The sequence below is a fragment of the Pan troglodytes genome, chromosome 3, assembly GCF_028858775.2.
Source record: "Pan troglodytes isolate AG18354 chromosome 3, NHGRI_mPanTro3-v2.0_pri, whole genome shotgun sequence".
Lineage (NCBI taxonomy): Eukaryota > Metazoa > Chordata > Mammalia > Primates > Hominidae > Pan > Pan troglodytes.
This window is the reverse complement of record NC_072401.2, coordinates 55,862,244-55,882,064: the sequence shown is the minus strand read 5'-3', so window position 1 is coordinate 55,882,064 and position 19,821 is coordinate 55,862,244. Positions and strand designations below refer to the sequence as shown.

General features: G+C 35.9%; 1 protein-coding gene across 8 annotated transcripts in view; it reads left to right on the top strand.

Moving 5' to 3' along the window:
* Positions 1–19,821, top strand: part of MTHFD2L (methylenetetrahydrofolate dehydrogenase (NADP+ dependent) 2 like) — a 154,625-nt gene that overhangs the window by 76,993 nt on the left and 57,811 nt on the right. The window contains exon 7 of one of the 8 annotated variants that reach the window (XM_054683007.2): positions 15,938–19,409. The exons of 6 other annotated variants lie outside the window; for them this stretch is intronic. In XM_054683007.2, the coding sequence (XP_054538982.1) occupies positions 15,938–15,993 (56 nt within the window). In that variant the 3' untranslated portion in view covers positions 15,994–19,409. Of the gene's footprint in view, positions 1–1,094; positions 13,826–15,937; positions 19,410–19,821 lie in introns of those variants that run through there. One more of the 8 variants, XM_063809552.1, reaches the window with a different exon arrangement.

The window sequence follows — 19,821 nt, the reverse complement described above, 5'->3', positions numbered from 1 at the left end:
AATAATTCCTGCCCTAAATGCTGACATGTTTGAAAGCTTTTTGAGAGAGTTAGCTGTATGTATGACTAACTTCTGTTGATTGGATTCTGTCTCTTGGCAATCATTATATCAGTCCATTGTGCCTATGTTAGCATTTGTTACTTCATTATGGAAAACCCAAACAGCTTTTGGGATGACAGATTAAGCACAAGAACAATGTGCACTTTGCTAATTGCTTTGACAAACATGGTTTAACAGCATTTACGGAAAAAGGTTGGTGCAGGTAAATAATACATTGTAGCTATGGAGAACAATAAAACTTGTACTTTCAAGTTGTATCAAGGAACATAGAATGTTCAGGTGAGGGGAAAAGATAGTTACTATGCTGCCCTAAACACAGCCAGGCTGAAGAATTATGTTCTGAAGTCTAGACTTTAGGGGAAAAGTTGATGGATGAGACCATGTCCAAAGGAGAGTATCTAGGATAAGAATCTTTCCAAAAAAGATGACATATGAAATTTGGTCTGATGAACTGAGGATGTTTGGTCTGGAAGAAAGTATGACCTAAAGAGATACAACAACTTTTTTTTTAACATAAAGAAAAAAACCCAAGCCCAAACTTTTATAATAATAAAAGCTGCCTCAAAGTCACCAGTTCTTGAGATAGTAAGTTCCTTATCACTACAGTGATTAGCAAAATAGATAAAAACATAAGTGGCATTTCATAGAGCATTATTTGTCAACGTTTATTGGATTTTGCCCCATTTTGGTTGACAAAAAAAAATCCCCTTTCAACATTATCAAAATATTTCAATAAATTAAACAACATAGCTAAAAATGCATGTAAACAGTTGTAATTATTTTGAGCATATGTTCTTTGGGGAAGGAATTACATTCTTTCTTTACTCCCTACCATTTAAAGGACCATTGCAGAGAATGTCTGTCTACTGAGTACTAGGTTGGGTTCATTGTGTTTTAATGCTTCCTTCAATGATGAGACTCTTTAATTCTCTATTTTAATATATAAAAGAAAGTTTTATGGAATATATGTATATGTATACTTATTATATTTCATAAGATTAAATTTATTTAAATTTGTTTGTGTTTTCCTACAGGGTAAGTTAACAAGAAAGACATTTTAGAACATAGAAAAGGCTGGAATATGGGGCTTGTGTATGGATAATTCACTTACAGATATTTGAGAGTTTATCATTTACTCTGATTTTAATTAAACGTGTACTTTTGAATAGCAAAGATAGTACTAAATTCATTCAATTGAATACTAAATTCATTCAATTGAATATTATTTATTCAATAAATATTGGACCCTTCCTATGCAGCAGTATCTGTTTTAAATTTTAGGAATACAGCAATGGATACAAATGATGAAATGCCAGCCCTCGTAGAACTTACATCTTAGTGGGAGAGAGAGCAAATAAACAGTAAAATATAATGCCAGATAATGATAAGTGCTATAATGAAACTGGATGAAGGAATAGTGTTTTGGGGATACTGTTTTAGATTGATTGATTGGTGAAGATCTTTCTTGGGAGGTGACCTTTTGAGTAGAGTTCTTGTCCTGGCCATTCTCCATTTGTCCACCAGCCCCAGTGTCTGCCCTTCCCTGCCCTGGTCTGGCCCTGAGAGGCTGACTAATGAAGATGGCCTCACCTGTGTTCCTCTAACACTGGCTCCCAGCAAGGTTTGGCACTAGTAGGATATCTGAAGGAGAAGAAGAGAAATGTCAAGTCATGGTGTTTCTTCTCTACTCTTTTCCACTTCTACTGTCTTTCTCTTCCTCCTGCATCGATAGCTTTTGCTCAGCATCCTTTCCCCGACAGCTAAGGCTCTCACTGGGCTGCAGTAACACCATTTCCTCACCCCTACAGACCTAGGAATGGTACAAGCTTCCTCCAGTTTCTAATCTCTAAGAGCTGCAACAGCTTTTGTTTTTATCTTAGCCTGAATATATCACTGTAAAAATTATTTCATTACTATATGGGGTGGATTCTGCTTCCCATGGAGATACCGACAGAAGCAGATATGTATGAAGTAAAGGCACAAACCATTCCTGGGGGAAGAGCATCCCGAGCAGAGGAAACAGCAGATACCAAAGTCCTTAGGCAGGAGCATGCTTGATGTATTCCAGAACACAGGTCTTTGACGGCTTATTATATTACTCTGATTTTAATAAAATATTAATAAATTATGAGGATACTAGTAAGAAATGTTGTTGGGAAGGTAGCCAGGGTTAACTCATGAAGGACATTGTCGGCCATGGTTAGGATTTTGATATAAGCCAAGAATGGCTGACAGCAGATCAACATGGTCTGACTTAGGTTTTAAAGGACTGATCACACCTTTAAAAACATATCAGACCTCATGTCTGCAGTTGTGTCAAGAACTGACTTTAGAGGTGTAAAAGTAGAAACAGAGAGGAGAGGTATTGCAATTTCATTTAATGGGTCTAGATTTTGCTCTAATTTGTTTTGTATTTGAACACATAGTTTCAATCAAATTTAATAAAATATCTGATTCTTCTATAGGCCTTTTTCTGGAACCTAGAATATATACATGACTGCAGGAACAGTAGTTGGCTCCTCATAGAGTAAAAATAGAAATGTTCTTTTTCCCAGAAAAAAAATCAGTAAGCTGGTACAGATAACCATACCACATTGCCTGTTTTTCCAAAAAATTACATTTGGGTGATATCAAATGCAAATTTTTGAACTGCATTGACAGAAGTCAGGCATGTTTAGAGAGTTAGTAAACTTTTTCATACCACAGATCAGCATTAAGTGAAATACTGCTTCAGCCACTGATACCTTCATGGCAGATAAGTATTATACTGACTTCTTTTTAGAGACACTTCTGTTCACACACAAGACACAGAATTTGTTGAGTAAAGAGGAATTTGAATGCTCATCTTTGTCCATTTCTAACCTTAGGCAGAATGAAGTTTACATTATCCTTAAAAGGTATTATTTGACTAATGTTAACAGCTTGTACAGAATATTTGACTATTGTCCTTAGATAACATTTATCAAATATTATATTGAATGAGTATTTTATTCTAGTGGAGGAAAATCTCTCATCATGCCTTCCTACTCGTGGTTTGTTTTATTATTATGACAAATGGCACATGGGTGATCACAATCCACTTGCAAGAAACACTGATATTCTCTTGTAACTAAGTCAAAGCTTATGCCATAATGCCAACACTGTTGTCCTCCTTGAGTTTATCCTCTCTAGCTTTCTTTGTAAAGGCCTAAATCAGCCTTGAGTACAGATATTTAAAAAGAAGACAGGAAAAGAAAAAGAAAAGGAAAATAAAGGAAGAGAAGGACAAGGAAAACTCAAGCCTATATAAAATAAACAAGACAGGAGCCAGGAGGTACTCAAGCTTTAGGTGTGGTGGGTGTTGAGGCTGTCCCACAAGCATCCCGCTGAGGGTATTTTCTTACCACCAGAGGGCGCCAGTCAGGTGAGCAGCTACTTCAGATGTAGCCAAGTTGGCCATACACCATGCTAATACTAGTTAGAAGACATTTTAAACAAAGACAGTGGGAAGAAGTCCTGTTCCTTGCTTTTTTATTTCACCTTTAATGCCTCTTACTAAATACAAAAGTATGTTGAACGTAGAAGACAGATTTGTATGTAGTTCTGCAGTCTTCTTGAAGAAATAAATATTTAGCCAATGGGAAATTTAGGGGAAGAAAACTGAGAATTTATAAGAAATAACTAAAGATTGCTACATTTCCAGTTAATTAATAATCACCTGGAGAAGTTAGGGATAAAACATGTAGGCATTTATAAATTATAGAAAAAATGTGAGTGAATATAAAAAATAAATCCCATATAACCAGACAATAGGAATAAAGTATTGCCAGAATGACCATATCATGCATTGTGTGTGGGAAATAAACAAATACAAATAGCAGTGGGTATTTAAAAAGGAAATAGTGATCTAATGGCAGAGGTAGCCAGAACGGGGAGGGCTAGATCACTGTCATAATGAGAATGTCAGCATATATGGAAACAACCTCATCTAGGAGAACTCAGGGTAGAAGGAGGAGGATTGCGTGATATATATCAGAAAGAATGATAATGTCTGAGAGATGAGAGTGAAGAATGTGGTGATGAAATCTTGACACAAGCTTGAAGAAAGTAAAAGAGGAAATCCTGTGTGAAGATCCTGAGACATGAATATTAGCTTATTTAATATTAATGTCATCCCTCCAGTTTCTCATAGTACTACTCCTACTGGCTTATATATCACTCACCTTTTTAAAATTGCCCCCAAAATTGAGATTTAGACTCAGTTAGAAGCTTAGATCTGCAGAATCAGACCCTGTCACACTATGCAATTAGAAGTAAGTAGCTTCAAGTCCCTACTCAAAGCCAAATCTCTGAGTTCACAGAAAGAGTTAACAAGTTTCTAGAGTACTTTAATGTACCATGGTTATAGCACATAGTACCTGTTTATAGTTGTTATCTTCATTAGACTACAGCAGGTAAAGGCGTGGTATTTTTTTTTAAGCTTGCTAGGTAAGTGCTTAGAACAATATCTAACACATAGTGGTTGCCCAGTAAATGTGAGCTGTGTTGATTTTGAGATTATAACTACAATAAGAACTTTTTCAAATTGATACATATTTAGCCGATATAATCTAATTTTTTAAGATGGAATTATTCTAGTTGTTGGATTTACACAGTGTAGCATTATTTTTGGGAACTACCAAATTATTCCAGTTTGTCATCATAAAGTAGTTGCTAAAGCAATAAAAAGTGAAATATTTATTCATGAAAGAGTAGTTCATGTCATTAAGTGTATGAATGGAGTGATTTAGGTGTAAATGTTAAGATTAAGAAATGATGGGAAAGGTGGCCGGGTGCAGTGGCTTACATCTGTAATCCTAGCACTTTGGGAGGCTCAGGTGGGTGGATCACCTGTGGTCAGGAGTTTGAGACCAGCCTGTCCAACATGGTGAAACCCTGTCTCTACTAAAAATACAAAAATTAGCCAGGTGTGGTGGTGGGTGCCTGTAATCCCAGCTACTCAAGAGGCTGAGGCAGGAGAATCACTTGAACCCGGGAGGCGGAGGTTGCAGTGAGCCGAGATCACACCACTGCACTCCAGCCTGGGCAACAGAGCAAGACTCTGTCTCAGAAAAAAAAAAAAGAAAAAAGAAAAAAAGAAATTATGGGAAAGGTGAAGAAAGAGTAAGGAGACTATTACATCTAAAGAACAGTAAGAGTATTGGATGGTTGAAAGGGGAGGAGCAGTTTAGGGAAAGGCTAAATCAGCTTTGCACAAGCTACTGATAAAGAAGGGAAAGCTAGCCAGTATCAATTCTAAGATCATGTTGGAGATCATTGGGCTTTCTCGTATCTGCTTTAAGGAAACTGTAGGCTATCCTAAGTCTGTAAAATTCTAGGAATCTTCATTATTCAGCAGGATAGGCAAGTTTTTTTAGACATTGTCCACATTACCCTCCACCCATCCGAGTAAACTCTGAAACTATATTCAGGAAATGAGCTGCTGAGTCAATGCCACTTGCATGTCAAGCTCTGGATGCAGTGTCACGGTGGTGAAAGCTGGCATTTTTGGCCACTAAGCCATCCCTTCCAGCGTGACGAATGAACCTTCACAGTTGTAACTTTAGAGTGTCTATTGCAACACTTTTAATGACAGATACCATGATATAAAACAGGATAAATGGGCAATTTAGTAACTCAGAATATTCGTACTTACTTGTCATAAAGTACAAAGTGACCAACGAATTTCCTTTCACCACTTCTCCAATCATATTATCAAGTCTTAGAAACACTCCCATCAAACATTATCCTAGGGCTCAATAGGGTTTTCCCCCAGGTGTATTTCCTCCTCCTTGAAACAGGGTTCGTAATTTTCAGGAAACCAGGACATGGAGAAGTTCCAAGGGGTGGGGCAAGGAAATAGCTCCACCATCCCCACAGCTCATGCAACCCGGGAGTACAACTTGCTCACTTACAGCCCTGAGTGCTTCCTGAGTGATGCCAGCACATTTCATGGCTTCACTCATACTATAGTCCTTTCCATATCTCATTTCTTATTTGTTATTGTCCAGCTTGTCCTCTTTTGCTAGCCTCTGCTACTCCACTTAAGGGTTCCTTCCCTCCTTCCTAAAAGTTGTCATTATTTTCATGGTACAGAGTAGTGAAAATGCACAGGCCTTTCTAAAGTAAGAATTCCAGGATTTAAATTCCAGCTCTGAGACTTGCTGATTGTGAGCTTGGTCTCGTTTCTGAATCTCAATCTGTTCATTGATGTGATTTAAATGATAATAATAAAAGTAACCTTTCATAGCGATGTCTACTTTATATTTTTGATCTTAACTATGCGGATCTAAGTAGAATTTCCCATATCTAAAATGATGCCTTTTACTTATTGAAAGGCATTTTAGTGTGGTTTATGTGTCATACCAAATAAAGAATATTTAACACTTCTCAAAAAAAAAACCTTTTGCATAGTGTAATCAAGGTAGCCAATCCATGTAAAGAGCATAGCACAGTGCCCAGTATATTGCAAATATTCAATAAGTGTTATGTGTTGTGTTCTATGTTAGGCATTGCGTGTGAATATTTAAACAATTTAGAAATGATAAATCAGTTGATTATTAAGCTACAACTTAGCATAACTAAAAGAATATACTTCTTGGTTGCTTTTGATACTAATACAGTATCAGAGTAGAGTAGTTCTTATAAGCATAAATAAATTAAGAAGTGACTTACACATGAGGGACCAACTTTATGGAAACTTTATTTTTATACTTAAGATGTATGCCTTCTCAGGATGACATCAGCACTTGTTCATAGTTGTGTATTATGTTGTTCCCTGGATGAATTCCTTATTGCCTCTCCCTCCTTTGGAACAACCTGACTTTGAGAGGGGAGATAGGGAAGGCCGAGGCACTTAGATGAAAGGGATTTTTTTCTCTCAGGCCTTTATCCACCATCCCAGTCTCCCTCTCTCTCTCTGTTTCTACCTCATCTTCCCACCTCAGGCTATTCTGGCCCTCACAACCCATGCCCAAAGCCTAAGTTACTAAGTAAGCAAAGCTTCCCTGGCCTGCAGTGAGCTTTGTCAATACCTGAGAGGGCAGCCTGACTACTGATATTTTTCTTGGTGTCAGTAATACATCCTTACTGCAAAAACTTAGAAAACTTGGACAATAGAGAGGGAGGGAAAGAACCTTAATCCCAACCAAAGTGAAATAAGGTAAACAATTTGATGTTTGACCTTGTACTGTTTTATATTTATACATAGATCTAAATATTTAAACAGTTCTTTTGCCTTGTATCTACTATTTGTATTTAGCAGCTCTACACCATGTACGTGTTTCTTTATAAAATGCTTTCTTCCAAAACAGACTTCTAATGACTCTATAGTATTGAGTGCTATGGATATACTAAATTTTATTTATTCAGTTCTTGACTATTGGACATTTAGATTGTTCCCTGAGTTTTACTGTTATGAATAATGCAGCAAACAGCTGTAAACATCTTAGATTATTTGCACAAGTAACCTATAATATTTATCATATTGGTCTTAAGTTTATTTTCTTAGTAATTATTACTTATATTCTAAAAACAAATGAACATTTAAGCTTGGTGTATAATAAAGGCTTACACATGTGTTTAATATTAAAGCATATTTCATACCTTACCTGTGCATTTATGTAAAGTTTTAACAGAGAGAGGAGATAGCTGTGTCTCATTTGTAACCCATTCTCCAGGCCTGTTATCATTACCAATCAGTATACTATGAAGCTTTAGATCCTTATCTTTCCACAAGAGAAGATAGAAGCCTAGTGTGTGGGGAAAGGGACTCAAATATGAAGTAGGGTGTAGTATCAAAAGAAACGTGGTCTTTAAAGTAAGGAGGGTTTGGTTTTAAATTCAATTTTAACTTTAAAAATCACATCTAACTCTCTGGGCTTTATTTTCAGCTATCGCAAAATGGAGGTAGTAATACTAGTGTTTATAAACTGTCATGAGAATTACATGCTTAGCACATAATGGCTACTAAGTGAAGGTAGTTTCCCTTCCCTTCATTCTCCTATTGTGTGGTGAGCCTATCACTAAAATTACAACATGTTTTAAATGAAAATATATGAAAATTTATTATCTATTATGAAAAGACTTTAACTTTCTGATACTTTGGTAATATAGACTGTACAAAAACATGTACAAACTTTTATATGTTTCCTTGCTCGTTAGCCTCAAATAAGCAAAAACATTTTTCCAAGATTGATCACCTCAGAACCATCACAAAGTTTTATTTTATTTTTTCTTCATTTGACTGAGACCCTTGTGTTTTTCTCCTCAACTTGTTCTAATTACAGGGACTTTTGAAAAGGGGGAATCTTTTCATGTCTAGGTGTTTTCAATCTATGGTATTCGTACATGGTTAGCTGAGGTTGATTTTTTTTCTTTTGAGGCTCTTCTCTCAACACATATATATGTACTACTTCTGATTTTTCATGAGTAAAACAAGCATTGATAGCAATATCCAAAAAAACTTCAGTAAAGAACAATTTATATCAAAGATCTTTCTTCACTGTGGAGAATCACAGACTTCCTTGGAAATATACTTTAGATGGTCAAATGATACATCATTTAAACTTAATTCTATTTGGGTCCATGCAATGTATATCATGGGCTTGGGAAGAAGTGAGGTTCTTCCTTTCAAGTTATGTCTGTAGCCTTTGATATTATCACTTTGTTATATTTCTATGTCCAGGTCTTTAAAAGGTTTATGTTAGGAAATACTTAAATATACCCAAAAGTGTATAAGAATAATGTTAATTAAAACATTAATACTTATGTTATCAATACCTAAATTTGACAGATGTGAATATTATGTATATTTTCAATCTACCTGTTTTATATTTCTATAACTTGCTTTGTTTTGACTAATGCTATGACTTTCAAGTTTGCCCATGCTAATAGATGTAGCACTATTTCTATAATACTCAATTGCTGAGTATCCATTTTCTGCTGATGAATATGTATGCTATTTCCAATTTATTGCTATTATGAACAGTTCTGTAATGTTTAAGTTTATACATATTTTCTTGGAGACTCATTCATTCATCCATCCAGCAAATACTAATTTTGCCACTGGTACATATTAAGCCATATAGCAGGCAATAGAAAAATATATATATATAAACTTGGTTCAGCTCTTGAGAAGTCCAGACACTAGTGGAGGAGAAAGATGTGCAAACAAATTAGTGTAATACAGCTTGCTAGTGCAATATTAGATACATGTGTGTATGTATATGTACATGTCTATCTGTTTAGAAAAGGAGACAGTGTGTGTGCGTGTGTGTTTATGTGTGTAAGAGACACAGATAGATTGAAAAATAAAAACAGAGAGAGAGAGCATCATTGGAGAGGAAGTAATAGCTCTTTTCCTCTGACTCTGAAAAGTAAATGAATGAGTCGGGTTTCATCCCACAGAATGAACAGAAATTCACTAGGCAGAATAAAAGGCAATGAGACTTCTGGCAGCTTAGAGCTATAAAATGCTATGCATATAGCAAAGAAAATATTTACTCTTTCAAAATGACAGGTGCCTGTCTGTGAGTTGTGAAAGATGAAGCATAACATTTAGGAAAAACCAGATATCATAATAAATTAAGAAATTTTAATTTTATCCTGTAGGTCATAGGCAACCTTTAAATAATTAGAAGCACTGAAATAACATCATATTTGAATTTTAGAAAGATCACTTGGATACCCCTGTGCAGGGATAAAACTGGAAGTAGCATTGATGTAGTTCTACACTAATACAGAAGTAGATGAAAGTGAGAAGGAAAAACAGGAAGTAGACTAGAAAGGCTTACTGGCTTTAGAGACTAAGTATATGGTGTTGCCATTAACAAGGAAGGTATATAGAAAGGAAGCAAAGTTTGGGAGAAGTAAAGATGAGTGAGTGGGAGGAGATAATTAATTCAATGTGAATGTGTTGAGTTGATGACACTAGGTGTTATATTCAGGTGGAAAAGTCCAGGAGAGGGTTGAGATATGTGGGTGTGGGGTTTGGGAGAGAGCTCTGTTCTGGAGTGATAATTTTGGAAGTCATTAATATCAGGGATATTGGACACGAAGGCATGGATAAAACCATCTAGAATAAGTCTGTTTATAGTGCATGGACTGAATTTCTATTTCACACATATTTGAGGTGTGTTGGTTGATATGGTTACTTCTATAACATTGCCTTCTTGCTTCTGTATACCTAGTGCCAATGAAAGATAGCCTATTCTTATTCCAGCATCTACTTCAATTGATTGTATAAGAAAAAAACTGGTATTTTTATGAAGCTTTGTTGTTTCATACCTGTTGTTCTTTTGTAACCCCGACCTTTATCAGCTTGAAAGCATTGTTTGAGTAACATGAGAGAATGTATTTGATAAACCAAAATGTGCCATATAGTGGAGACAAAATTGTGTCCTAAAAATAAAATGATGGACTTTACTTCATAAATGTTTAATTTTTTACATGTAAAAGATTAAATTTAAACTTCTTTAATGTAATGTAAACTTCTTTAATAAATGTTTCCAGCAGGCAGAATTTTTTGTTTTTGCTTGCATTTGTAGTCTTTGCATACTGGATTTATTGTGACCATCTAATGCTCAGTTAATTTCTATTATCTGACTTGTCCAGGTTACCAACTTGACCTGATTTTTACAGTTTTATTGCTCACAGCCTATTATATCTTCACAGCACTTTTTTCTGTGACCAACAGCCTGGTTTTAGTAACTCTGGATTTCCCATGTCCATTATTTGATTATGTTAATGCTTTCTAAAACACAAATAAATTGTTTTCTCAGTTCCTTATGGCTTGATTATTTGATTTCTAAACCAGGTTGCCTAAATTTTGCTTGAAACATCTATTGACTTATTCACTGTTATTGCTTAAAAACTAGGACCTGAAACGAAAGTTCTACATGCAATGGATGCGCTTGCTAGTTTTTTCTAGCCATCCAGTGTATTCTCTATGGTCTCACCTTGTCCTTTATTCCTTCACACTTGTGGTATCCATTCAACTTCCCTGGGGCTCAGGTCAAGGCAACTTATGACACGCCAGGGTCTACATTGCTAGTATGGATTGAAAGCTTTCTGTCTCTAGCTCAGTCATGCCAGTAAATGATTATCTCTGCATGAAAAACAGGATAGGCTTCACATATCTAATAGAGAGTGGTGCGTAACGCACATATATTTTTCCTAATGTGTCAGTAGATGATTAAAAATCATACTTTAACTTTTATGTGCCTTTTTGGATATGACCCATGAATATTATCACTCACTTCATCAAGAGACTCCAATAAATGCTATCTGAACTTACACTGAGGAGGAGGTATAAGGCATTTTTCCCCACTATACTTTCAGTGGATTTATCTCTTTTTAGGTTTTTTTTTTAATAAACCTTACTTTTATGGGATTATATGAAGTTGTACTTTATAGTTGTAAAAAAGTCGTTTAATAACACCCATATCAGGCATAAAATATGCCTTTACATTTTGTAAAATTTAAATATGTTGTGGTAACATGGGTTGACAAGGGTGCTTTCGTATAAAGGATAAAAGTCCTCTCTCAATCATATTGTGAAGTATAACAAAACAATAAAGAGGAGAAGGAGAAAGGAAATACAAAGAAAGGATCTACATGACATGTGATGAGTAGGGAATAGTAAGAATTATAGTGGGACAGCACTGGAGTGAAATCCACTGTTCTGTGACCTCCAGCAGCCAGGACCATGTCTTATTTATATTTGTGTTTCTTGTACCTGGTGAAGAACCTTGCTTTTAGGACTAGAAAACTCCCTGTTCAATGAATGAATTCCTTTCTTTAGAAGTCAAGTGCTTAACCGGTTAGGCACGGTGGCTCAAGCCTATAATCCCAACACTTTGGGAGGCCAAGGTGGGCAGATCATTTGAGGTCAGGAGTTCAAGACCAGCCTGACCAACATGGTAAAACCCAGTCTTCACTAAAAATACAAAAATTAGCTGGGCGTGGTGGTGCACACCTGTAATCTCAGCTACTTTAGAGGCTGTGGCAGTGAGCTGAGATCGCGTCACTGCACTCCTGCCTGGGTGACAGAGACAGACTCTGTCTGAAAAAAAAGAAGAAGTCAAGTGCTTATCTTGGTCTTGGTTTAAACTTTTTTCCTAGAAGGTAAGGAAGCTCTTCATAGGGGAAGATGATCCTTTCAGGACTCATTCAGCCTTAGATTCTCTTTCATACCTTGTTTGGGACTGTTCCACTTCATGAAAGCTTAATATGGCATTGCATCAGCACCACTGACTCAGAGCTTGCACCTGCAGAGTTCAATAAAAGGTAGGGGAGAGGCAAAGAATTAACTGAGAAATTACTGTCTTCAGTGAAAAAACTAGAAAATACCATTGCTTTACTTTCTACTGTGGGTAGGAATATAAGCCTTTCTGTAGGTGAAGTCATCATTCCAATGGTGTATTCAGAGCATGGTGTTACTGAATGTCTGTTGCAGACAATGTGTTGACTATCAGAAAGTGAAACAATTTTATTAGATCTATAGTCATTATTAATTGTGTCATTTTAATAGCATCAGCATATCTAATTAATACCTAGGAAAATTGATATTTAAAAAATGTAGTGATCAAAATGTTACATGTCAGTGCTTATGTAATAATCCATACAGAGGTGGTGTTTGAAATGTACTATGGAGACTCTGACGGAGCACCTGGCTACCTGCTTTAGGTGTGGCTTTGGTTCTGAAGTAGAGCAGTTCTGAGAAGGAAGGAATGTGTATTGGTATATATCTGTGGTGCGTTCTAAGGCAACTTTCTATGAAAGTCCTTTCTTTTTACTCATTTATGTAGTTAAAGACATAAATGTTAGACTGAAACCATAAAAACCCTAGAAGAAAACCTAGGCAATACCATTCAGGACATAGGCATGGGCAAGGACTTCATGACTAAAACATCAAAAGCAATGGCAACAAAAGCCAAAAGAGACAAATGGGATCTAATTAAAGAGCTTCTGCACAGCGAAAGACACTGTCATCAGAATGAACAGGCAACCTACAGAATGGGAGAAAATTTTTGCAATCTACCCATCTGACAAAGGGCTAATATCCAGAATCTACAAGAAACTTAAACAAAGTTACAAGAAAAAAACAACCCCATCAAAAAGTGGGCAAAGGATATGAACAGACACTTCTCAAAAGAAGACATTTATGCAGCCAACAAACACAAGAAAAAATGCTCATCGTCACTGGTCATCAGAGAAGTGCAAATCAAAACCACAATGAGATACCATCTCACGCCAGTTAGAATGGCGATCGTTAAAAAGTCAGGAAACAACAGATGCTGGAGAGGATGTGGAGAAATAGGAACACGTTTACATTGTTGGTGGGAGTGTAAACTAGTTCAACCATTGTGGAAGACAGTATGGTGGTTCCTCAAGGATCTAGAACTAGAAATACCATTTGACCCAGCGATCCCATTACTGGGTATATACCCAAAGGCTTATAAATCATGCTACTATAAAGACACACGCACATGTATGTTCATTGTGGCAGTATTCACAATAGCAAAAACTTGGAACCAACCCCAATGTCCATCAGTGATAGACTGGATTAAGAAAATGTGGCACATATACACCATGGAATACTATGCAGCCATAGAAAAGGATGAGTTCATGTCCTTTGCAAGGACATGGATGCAGCTGGAAACCGTCATTCTGAGCAAACTATCACAAGGACAGAAAACCAAACACTGCATGTTCTCACTCATAGGTGGGAACTGAACAATGAGAACACTTGGACACAGGGTGGGGAACATCACACCCCCAGGCCTGTCGTGGTTTGGGGGGGCAGAGGGAGAGATAGCATTAGGAGATATACCTAATATAAATGACGAGTTAATGGGTGCAGCAAACCAACATGGCCCATGTATACCTTTGTAACAAACCTGCATATTGTGCACATGTACCCTAGAAGTTAAACTATAATTAAAAAAAAAAAAAGCCTTCTGGATCTTTTACTGAAGCACATTTCCCCCACATTTATTTTTGTTTAATTCATAATTGCTCATTTTAAAAATGACTTACCTCTGTTACAAAATGTGAGAATTAACGAGTACTGTGCAGAAGTGTGGGCTTTATGATTGTGGTTGGAACAAATTCAAATAACTCATAGTTTTTCTCTGAGTGTGCAGATTGCAGGCAATTCACTTAGAATTTTATTAATATGTGCCTTTCAGATGAAGATAATAATCAATATAAGAATCAGATATTACATTGTAAAAAGGGGCAAGTGCATTGCAGTAATGTTTTTGTTGAGTTTATATTATGTGTTTCATAATTCCTGCTTATATTTATTTTAACAAAAATCAGAAAGATTCCTTGTCTCTGTAAAATACACAGACACATACACTCCCAAATCCACATTACCATATACATCCTTCCCAGGGTAGTTGGTCAGGATATACTTAAAAATAATGTGGTGCACCATATCAAAAGGAGTGAGAATCCCTCCATGTGTACTAAGAGTAACATACATTCTTGTAGGTCACTAAGATACCACCCCCAAATTTACTTCTCTTGAATAAAAAAACATTTGAAGGGGTTCCCCCTCCTCTACTTAATGATAAGTTTTATGACGTTATAGTGGAAGCTCTGCAAAGGGTTTTGGGCAGTTTGGAAAGAACTCGGGAAATGGCGTTAGTTTTACTGCAGCCTAGCTACAGAATTAGATAGTAAACATAAGTACATTTCTGCAAATACAAATAAATATTTTTTAAAACTTTTTTGGGAGACAAGCTTGTTAACTAACATTATCTCGGTTCCCAAAATACTACCTTTAGAAATTTATCCTAAAGAATCATATTGAGGCGTACAGAGATAACATACAAAGGTATCTGTTATAAATTTATTTATGATAGCAAAAAGTGGAAACACTCTAAACATTCAACAATGTTGGAACATTTAATGGATGATGGTGTATATCTATAGGAATTCTATAGATGCAATGAAATTATATTTTAAAAAACATTTGTATTCGATTATATTCATTACAGAAAGAGATATGACCACACACAGTCATGCATACACACTCACAAACAGAAAACAAAGATAGAATTAAAAAATACAACTTGAGACGTTATCTCTGGTAGATAAATATATATTCCTTTTTATCATTTTCTGAATTCTCTAAATGAATTTTCTAAAATGTATTGATTTCATATTATAAAGCAAAATAAAGAATATTTAGATGACCCATTTCCAATCACTGGCAAGATCCTGCCTGCTGTCATGTTGTTTTCTGCAGCTGTTACTTTTTAATATAGAGGAGCATGGAAACAATGTAGTAAACTGAAATTGCTTGTCTCCTGCAAACTACCAAACACCTTTAATTATTTGGCTTTTCTTGTGACAAAGTAATGTGAATTAAATGGATAAATCATGTAGTATGTGAATTATTCCTCAATAAAGCTTTTTAAAAAAGACAGGGGAGACTGGAAGCCCTAGGGATACTAAAATAGAGGATAATTTCGGCTTTCAAATTCATTTCCATATATGTAGTAGAAAGAAGTCATCTAGTTCTTAATTAGCGCCAAGAGGAAGGAGTGGGGCAAGAATATGAGGGAAAGAGATAGAAAAGAAACCCCTCTACCTGCTCTCAATTGAGTTCCTTATTTTACCATTATCAAATGATTTTTTCTATTCTGTCTTGAACATTCCTTATTGCTGAGCTCTTTCCTCAAGCCCATAGAATTATCCAGATGACATTAATAACTTGTTCTATAATATTATGGTCTGCCAAAGATAAATCTATATTTTAACTGAAGCATGTTTTGTAATAAATAGGTGCAGATCCATTTTTCCCCAATATCATTATTTAATTTTTAATTTTTTGTTTTATTTATAGGGTCTCTCTCTATTTCCCATGCTGGAGTTCAGTGGCGCAATCATGGCTCACTGTAGCCTTGACCTCCTGGGCCCAAGTGATCCTCCCACCTCAGCCTCCTAAGTAGCTGGGACTACAAGGTGCACACCACCATGCCTAGCTAATTTTTGTATTTTTTGTAGAGAGATTTCACCATTTTGCCCAGGACCTCTCCAACTCCTGAACTCAAGTGATCCACCTGCCTCAGCTTCCCAAAGTGCTGAGATTACAGGCATGAGCCACCACACCCGGCACTATATAAGTATTTTAGACCTTAGAAAAACCTATCTAGTTTTAAATTTGTCTTAATTTTCTTGACATTGCTAAAAAAAGAAGCATGTATATCCATTCATGCAATATTCCTCAGCAGTGAAAAGGGATGAACTATTGATACAGCAACCTGAATGAATTTCCAGCAAATTATGAAGTAAAAAAGGCAATCTCACATGTTCTTTGTTCAATCACAGAATATATGATTCCATTTATATAGCATTCTTGAAAGTGACAAAATTAGCGGTTTCTGGGAGTTAAGGACAGGATGATGTGGGAGGGAACTGGGTGTGGCTGTAATAAGGCAACATGAGGGACCCTTTTGATAATGGAAATGTTCTATATCTTAACTGTATCAATGTCAATATCCTGGGTATAATATTGTCCTGTAGTTTGGCAAGATATTATCATTGTATAGTATCTTGTATTATTTCTTACAATGGATGTGAATCTATAATTATCAAAAAATGACAATTTAATTAAAGCATATAGTAAATAAGTAAAATAATAAAATAAAAACAGACTACAAAAATGGTCAAAAAAGCATGTATAGGGACATTTAATCTTTTCTGTATGATTAAATAATTAAAATATTCTCATATTTCTGAGTATCATGGTACATTATTTTTAAAAACTTAGTGGTTGGTAGCAAACAGATCTTAATGTAATCTTTCAGTATAGAGTTTTAGTATAGGCTTATCATTTCTTTATTTAAATATCAGTGTTTACAATGTTTATTATAATAACTAATATTTTTTGAGCATTTCTGAAACATCATCTTATTTAAATCTTCCAACATTCTTATGAGGTCAGTAAGGTTATTATTTCTATATTATAGATGCAAAAAGTTGAGGCTTAAAGTGAATTGATTTGCTTATGATCATACAATAAACTAGCTGAATTAGGATTGGAAACCAAGTCTGTCTTACTCTAAAGCTCCTGATATTGATTCTTTATTCTGTTTTTGGCTATGGCTGCCACGATTTTGGACAGTGGGATGTGCTTTTAATTTTTCTTGTTTATTTGCTTTATATCAAGTGTAAGTGTTAACATATTTGAAAGAGTGGGCATCAGTCTTAGATAGCTGTTGCTCAGGAATTTATAGTTATGTTGGTCACATGTCTCTTTTCCTTGGCAGTACTTTTTGATAGAACTGAAAGGGCATATTTAAAGAAAACAAAAAACCAACATGTGTTTAAATTTACAAAAAGTTTGCAAAGTTCTAACTACAATTCTATAACTCTCTCCTAATGTATAACATTTCACATTCATATTTTTAAATGGAGCTTATAGTCTACTCTAATAGACACTAATCAAATGACAACATACAAATGTAACAGCAAAATTTGAAAACTGATGAGAGAGAGAGGTGCAGGATGCTATAGGTACCTATAGAAGGGGACTTGGTCAAGTGTTAGGATTGCTGTGGCACAGAAGGCCTCCCAAAGGATGTGGCCTCTCAGCTGCCATATGCTTTTTAAGGGTTTATGATTAGTAGCCAAGAAAGACTTTTGTAGTTTTCTTTTACCTGTTTTAACTATGCATAAATCGGATATATTTTTATCACAGCGCATTTCAGTTATGCCAGTCATCTTCCAAATAGTATGTTTCAAGCTCCCTGAGTACAGGAACTCTGCAGGTTATCTTTGTACTCCCAAATGTGAGGATACTGTCTCATCACATTCCTATTTGGCTAAATGGGATGGGATTGTTATGGTAGCATAAAAACTCTGCCATGAAGACCTTTGACCTATTTGAGGCAAAGTCTTGAAGCTTTCTTAAATCCACATTTCTGGACTTTGCTGATTTTTAAAAACAAATATTTGGTTTATTTTGATATTTTGTTGTTTTACTTGTTTGATTTTAATAAACTTTTTTTAATTTAAAAAATTATTCCTTTGATTTACAAGATTCCACCTCAGACCTGTTCAGAGTTTCTTTCTCTGCATGTTTTTCATGTTGCTAAATGAATATGAATATGTTGTTTTATTTTTTGTTTGGTCCTTACATCACAAGTATATCATAAGCACCTATAAATTCTCCCAAAACAAAGCTTGTAGGCAAGGTAACAGAGCCACGCATTAAATCCCTAGGAGTAAAGAGAGCATTTTTATTCTCTCAAAGCACCCGTTCTTTCTTGACTTTGGCTTGTACACAGACCTCACCTATTATAGTGGGCTCTGTGAAATTTGGCCCAAAACACTGTTGTTTTTATGCTTTGTGGAGGATCAAAATTATAAATAACACTGCTCAATCTGTTGGTAGGTGTGACAGAACAATCTCTTGTTACTATTTGTTCCTACTGTTGTTATGTGATTATCATATGTTTAAGGTTGGGCCTGTGGGAGAAAATGCCACTCCCTGTTTGTTGGGGGTGGGTTCTCAAATGACGAGTGAAGTCATTTGTTACATTCATGACCACGATCTTTCCAGTCTTCCGATCAGAAAGATAGATGAGTGGGTAGTCTTTGCTTGGTGGTAGAGATAGAACCATCTATTTATTTGTTACATTCATCACCACAATCTTTCCAGTCTTCTGGGAAGTGGTATAATCCTCAGATCAGAAAGATAGATGAGTGGGTAGTCTTCACTTGGGGGTAGAGATAGAACCATCTATTGGCTTTGCAGGAAATGGGTCAGAGTGCTGAATCATCTGCTTTTGTCAATGGGAAGGAAGATATAAAAGCAAAGTCTAGTAATAGGTTCCAAAGGCACCCAGGTGAGTTTTAGTGAATTTATACTAGCCCTCTGTACTAAGCCATAGTTTGATTTCAAGCAAAAGCAGTATCCCCACTGTGAGCTTGACAGCTTTCTAATACTTAATGTTTTTTTCTCATGAGATCAATAGTGCTACTAATGAATGTAATTTTTATATTGTATAATGATATGTGGCAATGTGGAATATCCACAAAACTCAATGAAATGCTATTTTCCAAATAAGCAATACATAATGTCATGGAATCCATTCAAAATGCAAGACAGACCAGTGGATTTTAGCATTACAGATTATGGAGTATGAATATTACAGAGTTCATTGAAGTGGCTTCAAATTCTACATTGCAATTAACGTTTAAGAAACTATCACTTGTCAAGTTTTGGTATAGAATCAAAGAAAGATATCCACAATTATCATAAAAGGCTAGTAAAACACTCCTGCCTTTTCCAACTACATATACATATGAAGCTGAATACAGAAGAAGATTTAAGAATCTAGCTGTTGGCCGGGTGCAGTGGCTCGCGCCTATAATCCCAGCACTTTGGGAGGCCGAGGCGGGCTGATCACAAGGTCAAGAGCTCGAGACCATCCTGCCTAACACAGTGAAACCCCGTCTCTACTAAAAATACAAAAAAATTAGCCAGGCGTCGTGGCGGGCGCCTGTAGTCCCAGCTACTCTGGAGGCTGAGGCAGGAGAATGGCATGAACCCGGGAGGCAGAGCTTGCAGTGAGCTGAGATCGCACCACTGCACTTTAGCCCGGGCAACTGAGCGAGACTCAGTCTCAAAAAAAAAAAAAAAAAAAGAATCCAGCTGTGTTTCTGTTAGGTTGGACCTTAAAGATTTTCAAAATTGTGAGAAAGTGCCTTTTCTTCTTATTT